Source organism: Cygnus olor, chromosome 1, assembly GCF_009769625.2.
Source record: "Cygnus olor isolate bCygOlo1 chromosome 1, bCygOlo1.pri.v2, whole genome shotgun sequence".
Taxonomy (NCBI): domain Eukaryota; kingdom Metazoa; phylum Chordata; class Aves; order Anseriformes; family Anatidae; genus Cygnus; species Cygnus olor.
Window position 1 is genome coordinate 63966971 of NC_049169.1, and position 21866 is coordinate 63988836.

Here is a 21866-nt window from a genome sequence, read left to right on the forward strand (position 1 = left end):
TCCTTTAATTGTTCAGATTTAAAGGTAACCTAAATATAATGGGATTGAGGCATTGAGACCCTCAGTCAAAAAAGGAAGAATTTGGCATGTGCAGCTTGTGCATGCTGTTTATGCAGAGCTAATGAAGTATAGCAGTTTCTAATATTAAAGAAGCTTTTATTTCCATTGAAGAATAGTTTCTTTATATAATGATAATTATGTAAAAAAATCTATCTAGCTCTGTATTCTGTCTTTGATACTGGTCAATAACAAAGCAGCAGTGTAGGAACAGGACAATAGAAAAAGGATGTAGAAACAGGACAGTATGGACAAATAATACAAACTTGTATTTTTTAATTATTCTTTTTTAATTCAGTCTCTGTAAAGATGTGATGTTTCTCAGGCCAGACTATTAGCAATGGTCTCTAGATTATCATCCCCAACCATGTTTTAGTAAATTCATCTATAAATTCATCTATTCTGTCCATTGTGAGATAATGTTTTTTAGAAACCTTTTGGAATTCTTTTCTAATTTTTTTAGACTAAACGTATGTTGGTAGAGAAGATGGGCCATGAAGCAGTCGAGTTGGGACATGGAGAAGCCAACATAACAGGTCTGGAGGAAAATACATTGATTGCTAGTCTCTGTGATCTGCTGGAAAGAATCTGGAGTCATGGTCTGCAGGTCAAGCAGGTTGGTAACTGGAAACTCAGGACTTTGTATGTACAGTGCTCTATCAAATACTGAATGCCCCCATACCTTCCAAGCTGCTGCTCAGTAGCGTCATTCCAACATAAAGCAGAAGGTATCTTTGGGCTCAGATTCGCTGGTTCATATCTTGTGAGGGTTTCTTTTTTGGAAAGGCAGCTCTGGAAATTACAATGATGTTGTTAAATTGGTGTTTGGTTTCTTCTCTTTCAACCTCCAGAAGCAAAACCAGGGAGAGAACAAAGAAAGCAAGTGGTCCCACTGCTAGATCACTGGGAGCATCCTGTCCTCTTCTGAGGTCTTGTGGCCCAAGAGAAATGAAATCATACTCACTACTGAAATTCTGTCCCACTGAAATGCCATCCCATTATTTTGCTGCATCTTTTTCATTGGCTGATTTATTTAAAGCTACTTCATATTCAATTTTTCAGGGGAAATCTGCTTTGTGGTCCCATTTACTTCAGTACCAGGAGAGAGAAGAGAAGCAAGAGCATAGTGCAGAGTCCCCAGGTGAGTACTCAGCAGTTCATGCCCTGGGGGGTCCATCACAGCAGGCCTGCGAGGAACGGTGCAACCACATGAAATTCACGTAGAGATTTCAGTGTATTTGCTTGCTAATATCACGTCTACATTTTGAGGCCTTTTGTAATCATTATGAAGCTGCCTTGATGTCTGGACAAAATAGCTTGACATTATTGGAGAGAAATGAGGATGCTTACTATCCCTGTCTGGAAATCACTCAATGTCTGTTCTCTACCTTCATTCCCTTTTAGTCATCGTTGACTAAGGTGTGAGAAGCCGTGCTTCTTTAGGAGACCATTTGTGAAGCAGCTGAAAGCTTAGAGCCATAGCTAAGACATTTTGACTTAGGCTAGGACATTTTTCTTTCGCTGATCACAATCTGTCTCCCAAATCACAATGTGAATATCTCCATGTTCAATAAATTTTTATCCTGGTGGACGGTACGGTTCAGACGTTGTGTAATTAATCTCCATCCATCAGTCTAGGCACCCAGTTTATGCTTTGGTTTGGCCTTTTACAATCACTAAATTACTTCTGTGTTGTAAGAGAGGTTGGTTTTCTGATGACCTTGAGATCTCCCTATCCCATGGTGGCTGCATTGTGCTATAGTAAAGGACTCTGAACTTTGTGGGTCACCTTTCAAAGACCCTGGAAATCGTCACATCCTGCAGAGGGGAACTTTATGATTGGTCCTCAAAGATGCATCGATGGATGAACTCGTCCCACTCATCAAAAGAGTTTTTAGTAAGCTTCACTGAGTAATGTGCTAAGGAATCTGACTGGCCGACATAAATTCCTGAGAACAAAATGTGTCACCACAAAGTAGTTTGATCAGAGGAGGGGAGTACAGAAATGCATGGCATTCTTAGCATCTTATGTGCTACTGTAGCTTAATTCTATCACATCCTTCTCAGCTGTGAGTTTTCCATAAAAACATACTGCTAATAAAACTCAACTCACCAATGTATAGATTTATATTAATCTATTTCACATATGAAAAAGGAAGCTTTTTAAATCCCCAAGTTAATTGCTGAATTAAGGAAGAAATAGATAACGTATTAAGTATTTTTTCTTTTGTCTGCTTCCACATTTCCAGAATAGTGATAATGCTAATGAACAGAGATGTTGCAGTTACCAGTGACCTAAGATTGTTTTCAGCTTTATGTAAAACAAATGCATTGCAGGCCATTGCTATAATTTTGTATTAATTTCATATATTTTCTCTACTGTAGTTGCTGTTGGAACAGAAAGACGGAAGTCTGATACAGGAATTACTTTGCCTACTTTGAGGGTTTCCCTGATACAAGATATGAGGTATATAATTTGATTCCTAAAGTATTAATTGTGGTTTTAATTGGGTAGCATAATGTAAAGATCCTCACTAGCTTTGGGTTTACAAAGGTTAGGTAGAATTAAAGCTTCTCCTCAGCCTGCATTCAAATCTAGACCATTACCTTTTTATGTTACAATACTTTTTGCATGTTTACTTATTTTAGGTAAAAGACAATGAAAAATGCACCAAGGTCTACTTGGGTTTTGGTTTTGTCTTGTCCAGGGGGTTTCTTCTAGCAGTAAAGCCAGTTTCTACAAATAACAGATACGTTGAATATTGAATCCCTTGGTACCTTGGGTTTGTTTCTTTTTGTTAGCTTTAAATTATTGACCAAGTAAGTATGGTTGATACATGAAACAAAGGGACATAAAAATCTGCTTGTAATGTCTGAGCAATGTTCCATTTTTCAATTAGCATTTTATGACCAATAAATATACAAATGTAGAAATGTACATGAGCCTAGTATTTAGGTGAGTTTAAGCTGGAATGTGAAGTTAGGGAAGGTGCTCTGTAGGTGACCTAGCTTTGGAGAGCGTTTTATGAAGCATTGTTTGGGAACCTGAAGGATTACAGAATAAGAAGGGGTGGAAGCTGATGTGACAGCACCAGACAGTTGTTCCTGAGGACATCTCCATGATCAAGCCAGGTCACACCACTTCTTCGACACTTCACTTGCCACAACCAAGCACTTCAGTGGGGTAGAAGTGCCATAGAAAAGAGGGCAGGAATAATGCAATAACGCTCCTCTGTAAAGAGCTGCAAGCAATTTAAGGTGTGAGGGAACATGAGCATTGTTTCTTGTAATGCCACATCCTTCTTCCACATAATAAGAAGGCACAATTAAGATTAATCAATGTTTTTGTGAGCTATCTACAATTACAGTGATGTGATTTTACCGTGTGTGTTATTACCAATTGTTTTGTTCTGATGTGGGATTACATAGATTAGTCAGGTTTTTCTGAAAGAAAATGACTGTTCTTCCCACCTGCGGGGTGCAACTATCTTGTTTTATGTTATCTGGTTTAAGGATCTTGCACTGTTCTTGAAGAATACAACATGCCATGTAGGGCTAAAATGATATGCCATTACAAGGGAACAGGAGGGAGAACACATGCAGTGTAATTAGGAGTATAATGTCAAAGGGGCTTTTTGAACATGTGTCTGTCATTTTAGCATCCCTCTCATGGGACGTGGCACCTATTTACTTAACCCTGTCCTGTGAGGCTGCTGGGCATGTAGTAGGTCAGTGGAAGGAAAGGGTGAAGGAGGAGCTGGAGCGGAAACTTGCACACTGGGAGGGGATTCCCAGTAATGCTCACCAGTGCGTTTCATCTTCCATGCACTTGCTAAGCTCCCTAATGGAAGTCCAGCACGAACCTGAGCTCTGCTGCTTGAGTCACAGGATTGCTTCCACTGCTTTTCAAAGTACAGAGGCAGAATACTACTTTTTGTGGTATCTTGGGTATTCATGGTTGTACACAAACATGTCTGGTCATACAAAACGCCAGACAGATGGTGAGTTGAATTTGTCATGCATAATCTCATGGCATCCTTTCTCCTGCTTGAAAGGAATGCTGGCTAATATTTGTTTGCACACACACATTTATGCTGAAGCTAGAAGGATGGGTAATTGTTAAATTGCCGGGGTTGTGGTGCTAACTGAATGAATGGTGAGAGGATTAAACGTTGCCTTAAGCACAGCTTGTTTTTGATGGCTCATGCAAGGTTGTGTAAACAACTTAAACAGCAGGGCTGAATCACTGTCACGCTCTTGGATCTGTGATAAGCCTGTGCTGTAGGTAATGCTGTGTGTCCTCTGCCTCCCTCACAAAACCATGCATCTTAGATGTGGTACAGAAAATGCTCAAGACGTTTATTTTGCTTCTTGCATGGACCCAGAACTTTTGATCCAGCTGGGCTCTGGTTTTGGGTCCTTCCCTTCAGGCAAGCCCTTCCTTGTGACCAGCTTTTGGGTCTGGCCGTGCCACCCCTCCCACAAGGAGTGTCCAGCCAGGGGTGCGAGACCTGGGTGCTGCACCCACAGAAGTGCTACGTAACCTGCTGCAGTCAAAACAGGCTGGGTTATCAAAGTCCTGAATGGTACCAGCTAAACACAGCTCTCTTCTGGCTGCATAGGCATCAGGAGCATTCGCACTGTCCTCGGTGGCGTGGTGATGCTGAGCAGCTGTAACCTCTCCTGGCAGCACAGCTATTTGTGCGGGGTATGTCTCGCCATACCCCAGGCTCACATCCAGCAGGGAAAGTAGATTTTTCTTTATTGCTAATGGGATTAAAAAGCAAGTCCCAACCTGGGGAATTGCACTGAAATTGCCGTTCAGTTCTCTGACAAAAAGAGTTTGCTGTGCAGCAGTGAGCACACAGGGCTTACACTGAGGTCACTGATAAAAATAGAGCTGTTCTGACTGTCACCAGCGAGAACGAAATAAATCTGCGTTCCTGAATGTTCTGTTCTGCTACACTCTGCTCTGCTGACACCAAGACGGATCACCAAATCTTCTTAATGCTTCTGCCAAGCTGCATGGTTGCAGATCCTGATTTGTCCCAAATGCGTGATTTATGCCAATCTGGTCTCAACCAGAAACAGGTAATAAAGAGGGATAGAGCATGCATGGAATACAGTTGAGTCCATCTGTATGTGAATCCACTCATGGCAAAATAACATATTCTACTTAGTGTGTCATATTAGGTGTAATTTAAGCCAAGTCAGGGAGAGTGGAGAGGGAGGGAGATGTTCTGTGCTTTGATCTTCCCATCCCAAAAGGCAAGAAATGTCTGAAGAGAGCATCTCAGCACTGTGTAGTCAAGTGTAGTACACGTCCTGCTTCTCAAGGACTCCTGACCACGTGCCCAGCTGTCTGCGCTGCAAGGTCTAGTGCTGGCTGCCACGCTCAGAGCCAAGAAGGGGAATGTTTCACAAAGGGCTTGCCAGTGCCAGGAGCGAGGATCTCTGTGGTGATTCAGCTGGTAGGTATCGCTGCTAAAAGAGGGAGGCTCGTAAGCTTGCTTACAAAGGGCAAAGACTTGTATCTGAGTGTATTGTGCCCTTCTGGTTTTGTTTTACAGGGCACTGAGAGTTAGTGCTGCTCACCTGTCCATCGAAAAGCAGGCCTCTGACACATCCATCCATGTGTCACGTTAGGAAACAGAAGGAAGCTTCTTTTATTTGAAAAAATAATAATCTGTTTTTTAAAGGAATTTGCACTAGCCTAGGTTTTGCCCCTGGCAAGCTACCACTACTCCTATCAGCAGTGTGTTACTGATGGTTCTTCAGATACTTGCACACAGCACAGAACAGTGTGATGCAGACACCTCCGCTTGGATTGCAAAGGTCCGTCTGTGTTTTGAGGCTTCAGGTAGGTTAGCCTAGCAGAGAGCAGTGCCAAGGGCTGATGAGCTATGTCTGGTATCCTCCTCACTTTTTCAGAGCGAACGCATATTTCTGGACAGCACTAGGTTGTGCTTTGCAAATTTGCTCCTAAGGCTCTAGTCCTATTACACTAGAAGCTCTATAAACAAGAGAGTGTTTTTCTCAAATAATGCAGGGTCTAAATATAACGCAAAGCACGTGTTTGGATATAGCAGATGGGGAAAAACACGAGACAGTGAGACTATACTAGTCAACACAGAAAGCATCAGTCACAGCATGACTTTGCTGGATTTTCTTTGGAGTAAATATTGCCACATTTCCTAACACACAGCAATGCACAGGGGGCTGTAAAAGATAATGGCAACAAAGATCAGTTCAAACTCAGCCGATGATACTTGGAGCCTGCCACAAAGGTTTGGAGGGCTGAATTGCCTGTGCACTTAATATGCAAACTGCGTGAAAATTAAGAAATTGCAGCCCTTTATTTCCCCTGCTGGGAACTGTTAGTCATTTTTCTTGCTTTTTATTTAACTAAGTGGGGGGTTTGGGGAAGCAGCTTCAATCTGCCATGGCAGTTCTCTTCCTCTTCTAAAGCTCCTTGTGCTCTCAAACTGGAGTTTCTGGCATTCTCCAAACTGAAATATAGGAAGTTTTTTTTTAAAAAAAAGGCAAAACCGCAGTAAAAAAGCCCCAATATTAGTTTTGCTTTCCTACAGACTCTGCGCATGGTGTTCAGATTACCACTTACACGAGGACCTCTTACGTCCCTGAAAATGTGATACTGCCTGTCACTGTTTTTCTCTAATAATCCTCTTTTTTTCTCAGATTTCCCATTGTTGCTGCCATTAGTGGGTTTGTTAGAGCCTTCAGACTAGACTGTGGTTTGGAGCAACTCTTAAGATGTGTACTGTCCGCTGCCCTCCCAGACATACCTGTTTGTGTCAGCAGCTTTAGGGAGCTACTGTAGTATAAATGGGTCTCATAGGTGGCTGGTTTGGTTTGGTTTTCTTCCTACATCATAAGCAGTGTCTGTGGGGACATCCACTCCAGGCAGTGCGAGGATGTGCAGGTCTACCCCTGCTCACCTTGGCTAAGCAAGCATTGGGACGCAGCACAGCTGATGTGTGCTGTAGAGTGCTTGCAACACAACCTGCTGTGCCCAGGAGGGGCTGCCCCCGTCCCCAGGCCAGCCTGGGGCTGACAGGGGTCTCAGTGCCATGGTGCAGGCTGTGGGTCTCTGTAGGGCCATGTTGGAGGTTCGTTCTCATGGTTTTCAGACAGGTTTTTGTGCTTACATGTAAGTAATCACATGAGCTTCTGTTGCACTTGTCACATGCAGGGGAGCGGATGGGATTTGGCTCTGTCTACCCTGCAGCATCTAATATCAAGAGACATTTTCCAGTCCAGCTGCTGCATCACACTGGATGCTGCTACTTGAAGCTTGTAGGATTTTTATGATTCACTTATTTTTATTTTTATTATTATTATTTTCCCATCCATTTCAGGCATGTTCAGAACATGAGTGAAATAAAGACAGATGTGGGGCGAGCCCGAGCCTGGATAAGGCTTTCTCTGGAGAAGAAGCTTTTGTCTCAGCACCTGAAGCAGCTGCTTTCCAACCAGGCACTTGCCAAGTAAGTTGGCTCTTGTTCTGAAAGCTTCACTTTCACATCTTCCTCACTGATGTGCCAAAGGGGCTCTGCAGGCTCAGGGCACAGCCAGGTGCCTTGTCTGGGTTCAGTGGCTTCCAGCCACCAGAAGGGACTGAAGGGCTGGTGGAGGAGCTACTGCCCATCCAGCAGGGCAGGAGTCTGCTCATCTGCCTGGAAAACTAATTTTCAGGAAGGAAACATTAGGTTTTGGGTCAGTGCATTGATCCAAGCCACTTCACAGCCCCACAATCCTTATATCTTGTGCAAATGAAGCAGCAGTGTCTTTTTTACAGCGCTCCTGTGTTAACATTGACTTCAGCTGAATGCAGGCGCACGTCCTGACTGCAGCGGAGCTGGGCTGGAGGCCAGCCCTCCCAGCCACTTAGCAGCTCCCCTCAGTGCTGCCTCCTTTTGCAAGCACAGGCACTTAGGGATCTGCCTGTGTAGATGTTTCCTGACTATTCTCTCAAGGAGATCTGTTTAGGAGAAAAAGGGAGAAACCTTATGAAAAGAAAACATCCAAGCTATTGCATGGAGTTCTTGGCAGAACTGGCTCTGTGATGAGCTATGCGCATGATTATGCTGGAAACTAACAAATACTCAAATATGCTAATGGGAACAAAGAGGAGACAGTATCCTCTTGGGTGATCAGCCAAAGATATGGTGGCAGATCTGTCTTTCCCTGAAGTTTCATTTGCCTCTACCTGTGCTAGCAGTTTACTGGGAGACTGCTGCCTGCAGGCAGTGCCACGAGCTGCGTGCTTTCTCTGAGCGCTGCCAGGTTAATTCCTGGTGTGCCTTTGCACTACTCTGGGCAACTGGTGATGTATGCTGGGTTTGCAGAACTTGAAGAGCAGCAGCAAAGTCCCTGTTGCTACTTGGTTAAATGGTCTGATGCCTCCTGTTCAGTTTTCTCTGCTGGATTATGGATCAGAAGGAAGATTACTTCATTAGACAAGGCTATTTGATGATGGGAGGATATGTCCCATGGAAGATAATGGTGGGAAAGCCTGAACAGGCTTAAATGGGGTTGCTGTGTGTTGGCACAGATCTGCTGTTATGAGTGGCGCTAGTTTACATCTGTGCTTTGCAGCAAAACCAAAACTGATCCTTTAATGAGATGAGCTCAGTAGCCTTGCTATGGCACCATGGAGCTCAGAGTGGTCTGTAAAATACGTGTAGCACCAGGAGTAAATGCCCTCGATGGTTTTCTAACAGCTTGTATCAGCTGGGGAATCTCACTTTTCACACATCCCTTGAACATCGACAAATTTGGTGCTTTTTCGACAAGACAGCAATGTGTTTGTTTCTACTAGGAAACTTTACAAGCGTTATGCTTTCCTGCGCTGTGAAGAAGAACGGGAACAGTTTCTGTATCACCTTCTCTCACTGAACGCTGTGGATTACTTCTGCTTCACAAGCGTCTTCACCACAATCGGTGAGTTGGAGAATCAATTTTTTTCCCTCTGAATAAAAATTTATTGCTGTCAGGATTTGTGAGGGGGGATGTTGCTGTTGTCAGTGTCTGAGTAGCTGAGTCCTCATCTATACCTTGTCTGTTGTTGCCCAGCACATCGGTGCTGGATGTTGCTGTGGGAAACCAGCTGGAGAGCAAGGTTGTGGGGGGAGTGTTCAGGATAAGAGCACTGCACAAAGGAGAGTAATCAGCAAACAGTGCTGCAGCACTCGGTTTTCCTCTCTGAGTTGTATAGTCTCTTTCATCTTCCCTCCCAGGCAAGTCCTCTCCATCCTAATGCTTCTTTCTGGCATTCACTAAATGTACACCCCCAACCTCCTCTCTGCAGACTGAGAAAATGATGGAGGTCTCAGAGGATGAAATGCAATGCACTTTGTGCTCTGCTCTATATTTTATATTTCTTCCTCTCTTTCCTTAAATGCCCAAAGATTCCCCCTCCCTTCCCTTCCTGTAAGAATGAGAGCAGAGATTGGATCAAAATCTGAAAATGAATCTTTCTCTCTCTAGCACTGAGCAATGCCAAGAAAAGCAGGCCCCCATGGGATGACCTGATTATTTGGATTCACCTTAGCAGCCTTTAGCTTTCATTTAGCGTGAAGTGAACCGAGTTTTACATGGCTTTCTCGTTCACTCGTTCTACTTTTTCTCCTGTTAAAGAAATAAATCCCCCCCAAAAGTAGCACAGTGCAAAGGGATTTACTCATCCTTGATTACCTTGCTTCTCCAGGGCATTCAGCCTGGCAGCTAGGACAAGCGCTAGGAATGTAGGGTGGTGTTTTGCTTTGGGTTTTTGAGTGTGATATCATCATTTTGCACACTCAAAGTGAAAAGGCTGGCTTGGCTTATACAGCCAAAAAGGCGGCTTGGGAAACTTAAGGAAAGAGAGCCTTGTAGCGTTAGCATGGAATATCCGAGCCATACACAAATGGGGTGGGTGTCTGAAGTATGTATGGGTGGCGCAGGATTAAGAACAACATAATAGTAGTAGTAGTAATAATGATGGGGGGATGTTCACAGAGATCTGAGATGTCGACCATGCCGTCAGCACTTGGGGCTCCCCCTAACCCCACTCTGTACCCCCAGGCCTGCCGGGGCCGGCCGGGCGCTGAGGGAGGCTGAGCGGGCCTGCAGCACCACCGCGCGGCACCGCCATGTCCCGCCGCCAGGCCGGGCTCTGCCCTCGGGCACCTCCCGGCGGAGGCAGGGAGGTTTCGGGAGCCGCTGCCGAAGGCTGCCCTCGCAGATCGCCTCCAGCAATGAATTAATGCCGGGGGAAACCGCCCCCGAGCGGCGCTGCGGGGCAGATTTTCCTGCCTGGGGGCTGCCGTGACCCTCTTGGCTCGCCTTCTGTGGGGAGCAGTGAGGGGGTACCCCCCACCGTGCTGCTGACACCTGGAGCCAGAACATGCCTTCGAGGGAGCAGCGTGGTTTACCCCAGAAATTGCGTACTTTGAGGGGAAAAAGAAGTCACAACTAACTTATTTTTCCTCCCTCCCCGTTCTCAGTGATCCCTTATAGGTCAGTGATAATCCCCATCAAAAAACTAAGCAATGCAATAACCACATCAAACCCGTGGATTTGTGTTTCGGGAGAGCTGGGAGACACAGGCGTAATGCAGATTCCTAAAAACCTCCTAGAAATGACATTTGAGGTGAGTGCACACTCATTCCATTTTACATGCCAATTTGAAACATACTCCCCCCAAAAAAAAAACTTGGTAAGGATTTATTCTCTTGAGAACACAGTATGTCAGGTTTTCAAGGTAGTTATAAATTCAAAATCGGGAAAACAGTGCTGCCTGCCCACCCAGTGCTCAATGAAAGTTTCCCTCACGCATGTACCACTTTTAACCACAGGCTTCACTGCTGTCACTGTCCCAGCCCAGAGCCAGGGCTCCTCTTCTCACCGTTAATCTATTGCTACATCTCATTCCCTTCCAAATCTGCTTAACATCAATCCTAATTTTCCTTTTCTGGGCTCACTTCTGACTACTCATTTCCCCTTTTTTTTTTTTTTTTTTTTTTTTTTTTTAACCTTCTTTCAAACTGTCTTCCCACTTAACACCACCCTGGTGCCTTTCAGACAGTTTCGGCTCCGGCCAGTCCCACATTTCCTCTCCTCCCACTCGTTGTCTGACATTGCTGCATTCCTTCCAACCAGCCAGTCTAACCCCTGTGCTCTTCAACTTCCCAGCTTCAGGTGCTACCACCAGCAAACTGTAGAGCTCCCATCCCCATTGGGCACATTTCTCTGTGCTTACTGTGGTTTTCTCTTGGTGTTTGACTCCCCAGTGCTTCCCTCTGCCTTCCTGCCCATCAATTTTAAGTTGGCTTGGTGCCACCCCAAAGCAGCTGGTGGCTGTAAGGAAAGCCCCATCAGGCTCCTGTAGTTCCAGGCTGTACCATATCCACTAAGGAGTGATTACGTAGGAATAACACTAAAATTGAAGTTGCACCCATTAAGCATATGCAGACTCACCTTAAGCAACAATTGTGTGTTTAAAAAAAAATAAAAATAAATAGCCCTTTGCCCAAATATAAGTGAATTTTGGCAGACAAGCTATTTTCCTAATTTGGTGCATGCCTCACATTCAGACATCAATATTTTGTAGAAAAGCTCTCCAGGCTTCTAACAAGCAAAACAGCGGACATTTCTCAGGACTATAGTAATACAGTTCTGGAATACTCTTCTGACTGAAGTTTTCCTAAAATATGGACTTGGGTAGCCACCCACTATGGAAAATGTCAGCCCAAGCTGCTTGTTTGGCAGAAGCAATGAAAACCAAGGTCTTGTAAGGGAAGTGCTTAGGTGACATTAATAGATGTTTCTGCCAGCCCCACCTACAATTACATATTGCACTGGAATTCACAGTCTCTTGTTTTCCTTGTTCTGTTTCTTTGTGATCTTAAGCATCTCATGCGAGTGATTTTTGTCTTGCTCAGCAATGAGCAAGTTGATTTTTGAAAATAATAAAGGATCTAGGGGCTACTTCATAGTGTGGAGTGGTTCCACTGAAGCAAAGGTCAGTGTGCTCAAAATGCAATTTTGAGAGGCTGTTTGCTCTGAAGGTCTATTTCTTCTACAAAGGCACATCTTTTTATCACCATAGCTCAGAAATTTCTAATTAACACTTCTCAGAATTATTCAGAGTGAGTTCTCACAACAAAGAACATAGTCTCTTCATAAGCTTTTAATGATTTTTATTTCAAGATATTTCTTTTCTCCCATCTTACTCTGAAACAACAATTATTCTGCTTTTCAAAACATTTCTCATGTTTGGTTGAAAATACTCGCTATATAAATCAAAGGAAATTGAATAAAAACATACATTTGAGACCATATGGAGGGTGGGGGGTGCCTGTTTTGTTGTTGTTTTGTTTTGTTTTAAATTAATTTAAAACTGTTATTTGTTTCAGTGCCAGAATTTAGGAAAGCTGACAACTGTTCAGATTGGTCATGACAACTCAGGGCTACTAGCCAAGTGGCTGGTTGATTGTGTCATGGTCAGAAATGAAATAACAGGACACACATACAAGTAAGCAACAAGTTTTAATTGTCTTTGTCTGAAATGTATACTGATTAATCTCGAAAAAGCAAGGTATTCATCTTCTCAGTTAGGCAAAACTACGACGGAGTAGTGTGGGCTGATTTGGGTACCAGATAGGGTTGGGTTGGTCTTCCTACCCCCGGATCTCTCATTTCAGAAGCTCTAGATTAAGCCAAAAAATCTGATAAATATTAAATGAGGCTTGAATGTAGGTTTTTCTTTACATCTCTCTAAGACAGGACAGACAGTGTGGATGCTTTTGAAGTGATTCATATGTTTATGTCTAATAATTAAATCTCTTCATTCAAAGTAGCGTGGTAAAATTGTGCACAAGTGAAGTCTTTGAACCCCATGAGCTGGAATGACAGATTAGGGCAGATCTTTGGTTTTTTGCTTTTCTTGTTGTTGTTTTGTTTTGTTTTGTTTATAAAGCATTTGAATGTCTCAAGTCATATGACAAATGTACAGAAACTTCAATGACAATGAAATAAAAAGTTACAATGATTTCTTAATCCGTTGAGTATATACATTCCTGTGTAGAAAAAATCTCCTAACTCATCCTTGTTTTCACAAAACATCTGACAAAACAGGCTTAATTCTTTTCCTGACTGTGGACTTTGAAAATTATGACTCAGATAGGTGAGCTCCACAGCTCAGGGTTGGGCACAGAGTATGGAGAGAAGTGGGTGGACATGGGTACAAAATCTGGTAGTATGGACAGGTGCATGAAGTTTATTAGGACTGAGATGGGGTCAAAAGTATGGGAACAGCAGCTGGGGTTTGGGTATGAGGAAAAGTCACAGCTTCAGTTGGATGGAAACTCTGTGAGGATTTAATTGTTGATCATCATAATATTTTTAAAGGCTGAGTATCAGTTGTGGTTGCAACTGAAAAATAACCCCGCAGAAATCTACATGTGGCCAGTTAAATAAGCGTATAGCGCTTTCTGTTCTGTGCTTTCATACTAGCTTTGCATATTTCCTTTTCCTTAAGGATAAAGGTGAGTGTAGTTTTCTGCTTTGGTCTTTTGAGCTGTGGTGCAGGGGAGACTGCCTGCTGAACTCTACTTTGGGAAGACTTTTTGCTGCTATTTCCTGCCTGTTAGCAGTGTTTACGGGTGCTAACTCTAGCTTTGAGATAAAACTAGGCTACCTGTGTGGCTGACCTGTGCTTGTGCTGGGTGCCTGGCAGGTTTCCCTGCGGGCGATGGCTGGGAAAGGGAGTTGACGACGGCAGCTTGGAGCGAATACTTATTGGAGAGCTGGTGTCCTCAACATCTGACGAAGAGCTGGGAAAGCAGTGCCGTACCCCGCCCCAGCAGAAGTCTCCTACCACAGCTCGACGGCTGAGCATCACTTCTCTCACAGGAAAGAACACCAGTAAGTCCTTTCCTTCGTCCTGCGGTCTCTAGAGAAGAGGGCAGAGGCAGAAATAAAGCTTCTGTGAATAGAGGAACAGCCACAAGCTTATGAGTTTTTCCTGCCCCTGTTCCTGTGTCTGCAGCTCGCTCTGTGATGACGAATGTTGCCTCTTTCAATGTCCCCATTTGACAGTTGAGAGAGAATAACCTCTGTCGTTGGAGCATGGAGATACAGGATGGGGGAGGAGACAGCAGCAGAATTTACAGTAGCTGATGCTGCTCAGCTTCCTGGCCCTCCCTGCAGTCGGCAAGTAGACAGGCATCTCAGGAGGGCAGTTCAGAGCCTGATGTGGGTGCTGAGAACTGCTTTCTGGAGCAGTCCATCTCCAGAGGGAGCCATGGGGTCATCAGCTTCATGTCCCTCACATTAGCTGTTGTGAGTAAAGGCACCTGGCTACAACAGGGCACAGGGCTGTAAGGGCCATGTGAGGCATTCTCCTCTACTGCATACAGGTGAGCACAGAGTGGATCGCATTCATAAGTCTGTCTAACTCTGGTAAAATTAGAGGACATGACTGTTGAAATGTCAAGCAAGGAAACATTAGCCTCCAAGAGTAAGGCGGCAATTTAAAATCGTCATGGGACCCCTGCAGCTCTTTACGTATATGAGTCCGTATTAGCTGAAGGAGTGGGCACCAGAGCTACTTGCAGAGCATTTCCTTGGGTCTGAGAACACTAGGGCCCAAAAATCAATTTATGTTTTGAGCTACAGAAGACTCTGGTTTAGACCTGCCAAAGACTGGAGGTCATCACATGTTAAAATGATTCTGAGTTACTCCATGCTTTCAAAATAACAATCGTAGGACAAGTTCATGGCTATATATATATATATATATATATATATATATATATATGAAAAACTAGAAAGGACTAATAGAAGAATAATATAAATGATTAAAGTCTGGAAAATATCTGCTTAAAATGAGGTTTTAAAAGTTCAGTCTGTTTTAATCAGAAAATGAATGAGGGACTAGATAACTTTCTTGTATGTACCTGTATAGGAAGATGAAATGGTAGCAGGTAGAAGCATAGCATGCTTCAGCAGCAGAAGCGTATAGCTAAACAGATTCAGAGCAGGAACAGGGCATACATTTTAACACTGAAGATGACTGACTTTTGGAAGCATCAGTAAGGAATATCCTCTGCCTCTGTTTCCTGACAGTGTTACAATGACTAGACATGGGCCTAGAACAGAGACTTGTGGCTCAAAAATACATTCTGGGTGCAAGTAAGGAATTCATGGGTGCAGGGTTTTCTGAGTTGCACAGAAGCGAGTCAAACGACTTGTCTACAATCTTTCAACCCATGTCTCTTCACCAGAGGGTGGCTGTACTCTGTGATGAGCAAGATGTGATTAACTCAGAGAAAATATTTATCAAGCCAGCTCCTTGGGTTGTGCATTTTTAAGTAGGGCAATTTATTTGACTATTCCAGGATTGCTCGTCAGTTGCTTATAATTAAGGCTCAGGTTTACTCAAGAGAAATGACTCCCTGAACTCTTCCCTGTTAAAGATACAGAATAATTCCTGTAGTTCAAGCTATGCCATTGTGATAATTTGATGAATGTTTTAAAGTTGGTATCTTCAGCTAGTTTGCTTTCTACCATTTCACAGAGCCTAATGCAGGGCAGATCCAAGAGGGAATTGGAGAAGCCGTGAACAATATCGTGAAACATTTTCACAAGCCAGAGAAAGAGGTACTTCCTACTTACCTGCCTGGTGTTTGCAATGCATGTCAACATGTTTATAAACAGAAATTGGGTAGTGGAGACTGTTAACCTTTAGATTTGAAGCCTAGGGGCACACGAACAAGACAAGGTGTTCTTACAGAGTCTCTTTCCCACAGAGAGGGAGCCTTACCATTCTGTTGTGTGGGGAGAATGGTCTGGTCGCAGCACTGGAGCAGGTCTTCCACCATGGGTTCAAATCGGCTCGCATTTTTCATAAGAATGTCTTCATCTGGGATTTCATAGGTAAGCTGGTGTGTGAATTGGAGGCCAAAGGAGTTGAGGGTAAAATGGCTACTTATGCACAGGCCTGGGATTCTTTTCAACTAGGGTGACATTTTTTCCTGCCTTTCACCTGCTCCAGGTTGCTTAAAATGAGTGAGAAACAGGATGGAAGGTGAGAAATACAGAACTCCACATAAAGTAGAATCTGTGCAGAAATTTAAGAGCATTTCAAATTCTAGTCATGTATTTATAGATGAATGTTCAAACAACTGTTTTCCTGCCTGGAAAGGATGTAGGCTGGAGGTTGGGGTAGAGTGGTAGTTGATGCTGGGAGGAAAGTAGGTAAAGGGCAGGGAGTGAAAGGTTTAGGTTTCTAGTTGTTTGAGGACTATCCTAATCGCTGCACTGCTCTTCTGGTGATGCTTATTTGTAGGCCTGTGTTGCAGTAATTTAAGGCTTACTTCTTCCCTTAAAACAAGTTCACAAGTTGAGATTCTTAGCCTTAAGTCTAAGTACTTACTCAGAAAATGTGAAAAATGAAAGCTGATGGTATCACTACAATGATGCCATTGACAGACACTCCGGTGGGGCTCCTTGATGTTAGGTATGTGCATTGTACATCAGCCTGTCTGATGACCAGGCCCTGTAGCAGAGGGGGAGATCATCACCTACCTATTGTCTTCAGAGCGAGGAATCTACATACAAAATGTGTGATATCTCTTCCTGGCTTGTTTAAGGACTCCCTTTTGTAATTCTCAGTTGCAATGAAGTACTTCTGCTCACCAGGTCCTGACTTTTCTCCCCTCTACAGAGAAAGCCGTTGCCTATTTTGAAACCAGTGACCAGATCGGAGACAACGAGGAGGCCCTTTTGCTGCAGAGATCTTCATGCAAAACCTTCTGCCATTATGTGAATGCCATCAATACAGCTCCAAGGAACATCGGAAAGGATGGCAAATTCCAAATTCTGGTTTGCCTGGGGACGAGGTACCTACCTGCTCTTCATTACATGCGTTCTCTTGTGCTAGACATTTCACACTGTTACTACCAACCTTATTTTTCCATTTTAAGACGTCTCATACCTTCTATATCCACTGCCTATTTTAGGCGGCTTTAATAGTAGACAAAAAATTGCAGCAAAGAAACACTAATAATACATGGGTAGTGTCTAAACCTCTAAGAATGTTTTTAGATTTTTAATAGCTGTTAGCTTGACAGTCATATGTACGAAATCTGTCTTGAAGCTGTATTTTTGATGAAGTGCAGACTTTGGGAACGCAGAGTTTCTTTACGAGAGTTGGCACATTTCTAAATCCTCATTGAATCACTTTGCCTACGAAAAGGGGGTGTCTATTATAATTTTAACAAAGCTATTCTAGATGAATCTTTCTTTCCACCCAGGATGCTTCCTGTCTTGCACTTGTGGAGAGGAGGGGGACTCAGTTTATTTTAGGGGGGAGCTGGAAATAAATACCTGGATACACTGAGAACCAACTGGAAAAGCATCTGTTTTTTTTTTTTTTTTTTCTGAGTTTTATTTTTCCTTTTCCTGATCTGAAAATGTTACTGAATTCTTTCAAAGCCAGTTGTCCAGTTTTCCATGTATCTTTCTATTTGCATTCCTACAGTACAGACAGGTGCTTATATTTTACTAATAAAGTCGAGGGTTTTTGTTATGCAGGAAGCTTTTATGTGCCAACAACATGCATCACCCCAGAGAGACTACGTGTTCTGGGTTGTGTTCTTGGAGAAGAATTTCAGTTTGAGATCTGTTGTACTTCGTGCTACACTAACTCCTTTCACCCACTTCGCAGGGACCACTTGCTGCCTCAGTGGATCCCCTTACTGGCAGAGTGCCCGCCCATCACGAGGATGTACGAGGAGAACGCTCTCCTACGGGACCGCATGACTGTCAACTCCCTTATCCGAGTCCTACAGACATTGCAGGATTTCAACATCGTCCTGGAAGGATCTCTCATTAAAGGAGTGGATGTTTAGCATGGCTTTGCTGAGAACTTCATTATTCCTTTCCCGAGCAAGCAAACCGCAATTGGAGACCTGTCAGGACTTGAACGGGACGGTAGCGCACCACTGCAAGGCAAAGCTGCCGGAAGAAGCGGGAGTGGGAAGCCCAGTTTGTGCCCCATCGGGACTGTCTTCTAAAGCTGCAGAGAGCTCAGATGCAGTATTGTAGTTTATTTGAAACAGAAATTTAGTATAAAATAGAGTATTTTCATGTGTTTAGATGTGTGTAAATATGCTATCTTCTTTAAGAAATTATATTACTCTAAGAAAATTTTCTTAGACTGAATGTTCTTGTTCTGACTGTGAGTAGCTCAAACCCCGGGGAAGGGCTGGGGGAGGGAAGGACCGAGGTGGGTAGGGACGCCGCTACTTGCTTGCAAGGAAGAAGCCAATCGACGTGTAAATACAGCGCAAACTCAGCAGGGCTTTTTTCAGGTATTGCAAATGAATACAGCAAATATCCTTATGTAGCCATTGTGATCGTCTCACTCTTGGAAATGTTGTACGTGTACGCTGTTTACCCTCATGTACGTGGTCTCCCTTTGTTTTTTGTTTTTGTTCAGAGCCCCAGCCCTTTCCATGCACGGAAGTTGTCTCGTCTTTTTTATTTTTTTCCCATAAGGTCTTTTGTGTCACTTCTGATCTCCAGAAGGGGAGACAGGAGCTGAAATGCTTAAACACTGGAGAGGCGGGCTGCTGAGCCCCAGAGCCTGAGACCTGTTTGAATGCTGCTGCTGTGGCCAGAGATGGGGAACAATGGCTTGCTTGGTTTGCTCACTGTGTCCCTCACCTGTCTATAGCAGTTCTGGTGATTCCCCCTCACCCCCTGCCTGTTTGTGTTGTGGATTACTTATTACTTCCCCCTCCCCCGCCCCCCATCATTTTGAGGAATTTGGCTTGTACCAAATTCTTGCTGTACTTGAGAAGAATCATTGCTGTAGAGCCACAAACACCGATGTTGCTGTGCTACTGAACTATCTCAGCTGGTCTTGAAATGCTGTCAGGTCACTAGTCTTCCTTTATCCCGCAGAATGAGCGTTCCTAGAAGTACAGGATCTTTGAGTTTTATTTTTCTTTTTAACTATCCAGGTACAAAAAAGGGAATGAAGCAAAAGGAGAAAAAAGCTGGTATTTTGAGGATCCTCCTACATTCTTTCCAGTTAATGTGTCAGTAATATAGTCTGTTTATATAGCTATGGGTCTTGAGGAACTGGGAGCAACTGAAATCCTCTGTGCTCAAAATTTAGCAGGATTACATTAAAATTATCATGTGGCTACCATGCAGCTAATACAGAGGGTATTTTCCTTTCTCGTAGATGGGAGTTGTAAGTGTCTGAGGGCATAGTAAACTTCATCTGTTTTTAGTTCTTGCAGGCTAGTTTAAATACAGGTGTCTGCTCTAACATGTTCATTCCCTTTGATCTTGGCCGTTTCATCAGTGGATTTCTGTGGATGTCTCACAGCTAGAGCCGTCAGCCGTGGCTTGGGAAAAGCCCTGACTGGCACTGCAAGTGCATGGCACCTTGCTCTCAGGTGGCGTCAGGAGAGGCTTTGGAGTGACGAGCAGCGGCAGGTCTCAGCATAGTGTGCACCTGGTGGAGTGAGGGAGGAGAGAGAGCTAAGGAAAATGAAAGAGAATGAAAATCAGGTTTGCTGTCTCACCTGACCCCTGTCAAGCTTCTCTACTTTCCTGTGGTCCTTCTGCTGTCCAGTTCTTAGAGCAGCGCTCATTTTGGTGTTGAAGTTTCACATCATATTCCTGGCCAGAAGAAAACTCTTCATGTGACTCCATTTCAATGGATGGGAGAGTTTTATGTTATAGAAGGGTGATGGTAGATTTTTGTTTGTTTGTTTTGTGGGTATTTTATTTTATTTTATTTTATTTTTAAGATGTTAAAGAAGTCAGGGAATTGTTGACTTTAACGGGAGTTTCAGCTTTTAATAACTGTTCCTCCCTCCTGTGCTTGTACTTCCTTAAACTGACTAAACTCATCCCAAATACTGTAGGCAGCGTTGCTGTGACACTTCTGTGGGTGGTGAGTAACTAACATTAGGGCTGTGAATGGTGTCATGAGTTAGTACCCAGAGCCCACGGCTGTGTGACATCTCTCTTACGTTTCCAGAATGGTGAAATGTGGGGTGTTGAGGTTTTCTGAGTGGCCAGACACGTCTGCTTAAAGTCAGCAGAAGATGCATGATAACCCTTAAGCAGCAATTGAAAATGTTTCCCTGCTACTTAACTCTATCAACAAATTATACATTTAGCACCAGAAGCCATGTGGCAGCATTATTTGGTAATGACTGCTCGGGTGATGTTTTGATTTCTATTACAACTCAGGCATTTTATGTCTAATAATTGCTGTACATGATTTTTTCACGCCCAGCCTAAGTGGCTTTCATTTTGCTGAAATAACAGCCTCTTTAGTCCTTGGATTTCTTAGCAGCAGCATCTGCGTTTTTTAGCTGGATACTTCTCAAAGTTTACTGCTGCATGGTTCACAAAACAGTATTTATGACTTAAGCAGTCACAGCATTCACCCAACACAACACGGGTTAAGTGCAAGCAGGATAAAGTAGAAACATGGGCACCTCTAAAGGTCATCCGTGGATGAATAAACAGTGCACACTGACGAGGGCAATAACTACATGAAGTCTTTCTTAAGTTAAAATGAGTCAAAACCTGAGAAAATTGAAAATTCAAACCAGGGACTTCCCCTGTTTCAAACTACATTAAGGAGCGTTTAGCACTTACCTTGGACACGATTTCACATCAGCTTTTTTAGCAAGTGTTGACTTGTTTGTTTTTTGTCAGGTTTCGCATCATATTAATAATAATACGATAAAAAATGATGTATGTCTAATATTTCTTTGTAGGCAATAAAGCACCCCAAGATACATCTAAAGGGGCACAGCCGAGTGCCTCTGGTTCCTAGAAGACTAGTTATTTGACAACCTTGGGAGTACGGTTCTTTGTCGTGAATTTTTATTCTTTCATGTATGATTTTTTTTCCGTAGACTACTTTTGTTTATTGGAAACGGTGAGGCTTTTTCTGTAAGGTTTACAGAAATCATTCTGCCCACTAGAATGGCGAGAAACCCATCTAAGCTAACACAGTTTATACTTCAGTGTTAAAGCACCTTCATTGGTTGAGAAAGGGAATCTGGGAAAAGACCAAAGCTCCCTGGCATCTGCTCTTAAAAAGAAAAAAAAATCCTACTCAGTACCTGTTTGCAAATGTCAGAGTTTGCCTCGTTCAGTTCTACTAACGTCCAGCATGGTGACTGGAAAGAGTCAGAGAATCCAATGCCTCACTGTGTACAAAACGTGTATTTATAATTCTCTGAAGCGATTGCGATTCTGTTTAGTGAAAAATCTACTCACGTTTATTCTGAGTTGGCATGTGTAATTAGATATCATTGTTCAAAACAGTCTTTTTAGAATAGTTGTGTGAAGGTGTATCTGAGAAAATTCCTTCTTTCAATCAAATGAAGGTGCGCATCTTCTGGGGAAGTATTTTGTGTTACACTTGAAATGTACAAATGTGCCCTGTATAGCTTCCAATGATCCTTAAATGTCTCCATTAAGTATATTTTGTCTTTACATTATTACTAACTGAATAAGAACTGGATTATTTTCAAGACGACATTAGTAAAAGTATTGTTATATCAAGCACTTTAACATACATATCACGAACTGACATGGGTTTTTCAGGTTTTGAAGTACATTGAAATACAGCTTTTCATGCTATGTCCTTTACAAATAAAACTGTGAGAATAACGGTTGGTGTCGCTTTCTCCTTGCAGAGGAACTGAAAGAGCTGAGTTACAAACTGAGAGCTGGTCTGAACCTTGCCTCTCCGCGCC

At 43.2% G+C, this 21866-nt stretch overlaps 1 protein-coding gene across 1 annotated transcript in view; it reads left to right on the top strand.

The window, feature by feature from the left end:
• DENND5B (DENN domain containing 5B) overlaps nucleotides 1–18023 on the top strand; it is a 106720-nt gene extending 88697 nt beyond the window's left edge. The window contains exons 10-21 of the mRNA XM_040561769.1: nucleotides 521–673; nucleotides 1120–1198; nucleotides 2443–2524; nucleotides 7437–7565; nucleotides 8900–9021; nucleotides 10566–10711; nucleotides 12477–12595; nucleotides 13799–13986; nucleotides 15641–15723; nucleotides 15873–15999; nucleotides 16790–16964; nucleotides 17792–18023. Coding sequence (XP_040417703.1) covers nucleotides 521–673; nucleotides 1120–1198; nucleotides 2443–2524; nucleotides 7437–7565; nucleotides 8900–9021; nucleotides 10566–10711; nucleotides 12477–12595; nucleotides 13799–13986; nucleotides 15641–15723; nucleotides 15873–15999; nucleotides 16790–16964; nucleotides 17792–17975 — 1587 coding nt within the window. The 3' untranslated portion in view covers nucleotides 17976–18023. The remainder of the gene's footprint in view (nucleotides 1–520; nucleotides 674–1119; nucleotides 1199–2442; nucleotides 2525–7436; nucleotides 7566–8899; nucleotides 9022–10565; nucleotides 10712–12476; nucleotides 12596–13798; nucleotides 13987–15640; nucleotides 15724–15872; nucleotides 16000–16789; nucleotides 16965–17791) is intronic.
• Nucleotides 18024–21866: the final 3843 nt, after the last annotated feature.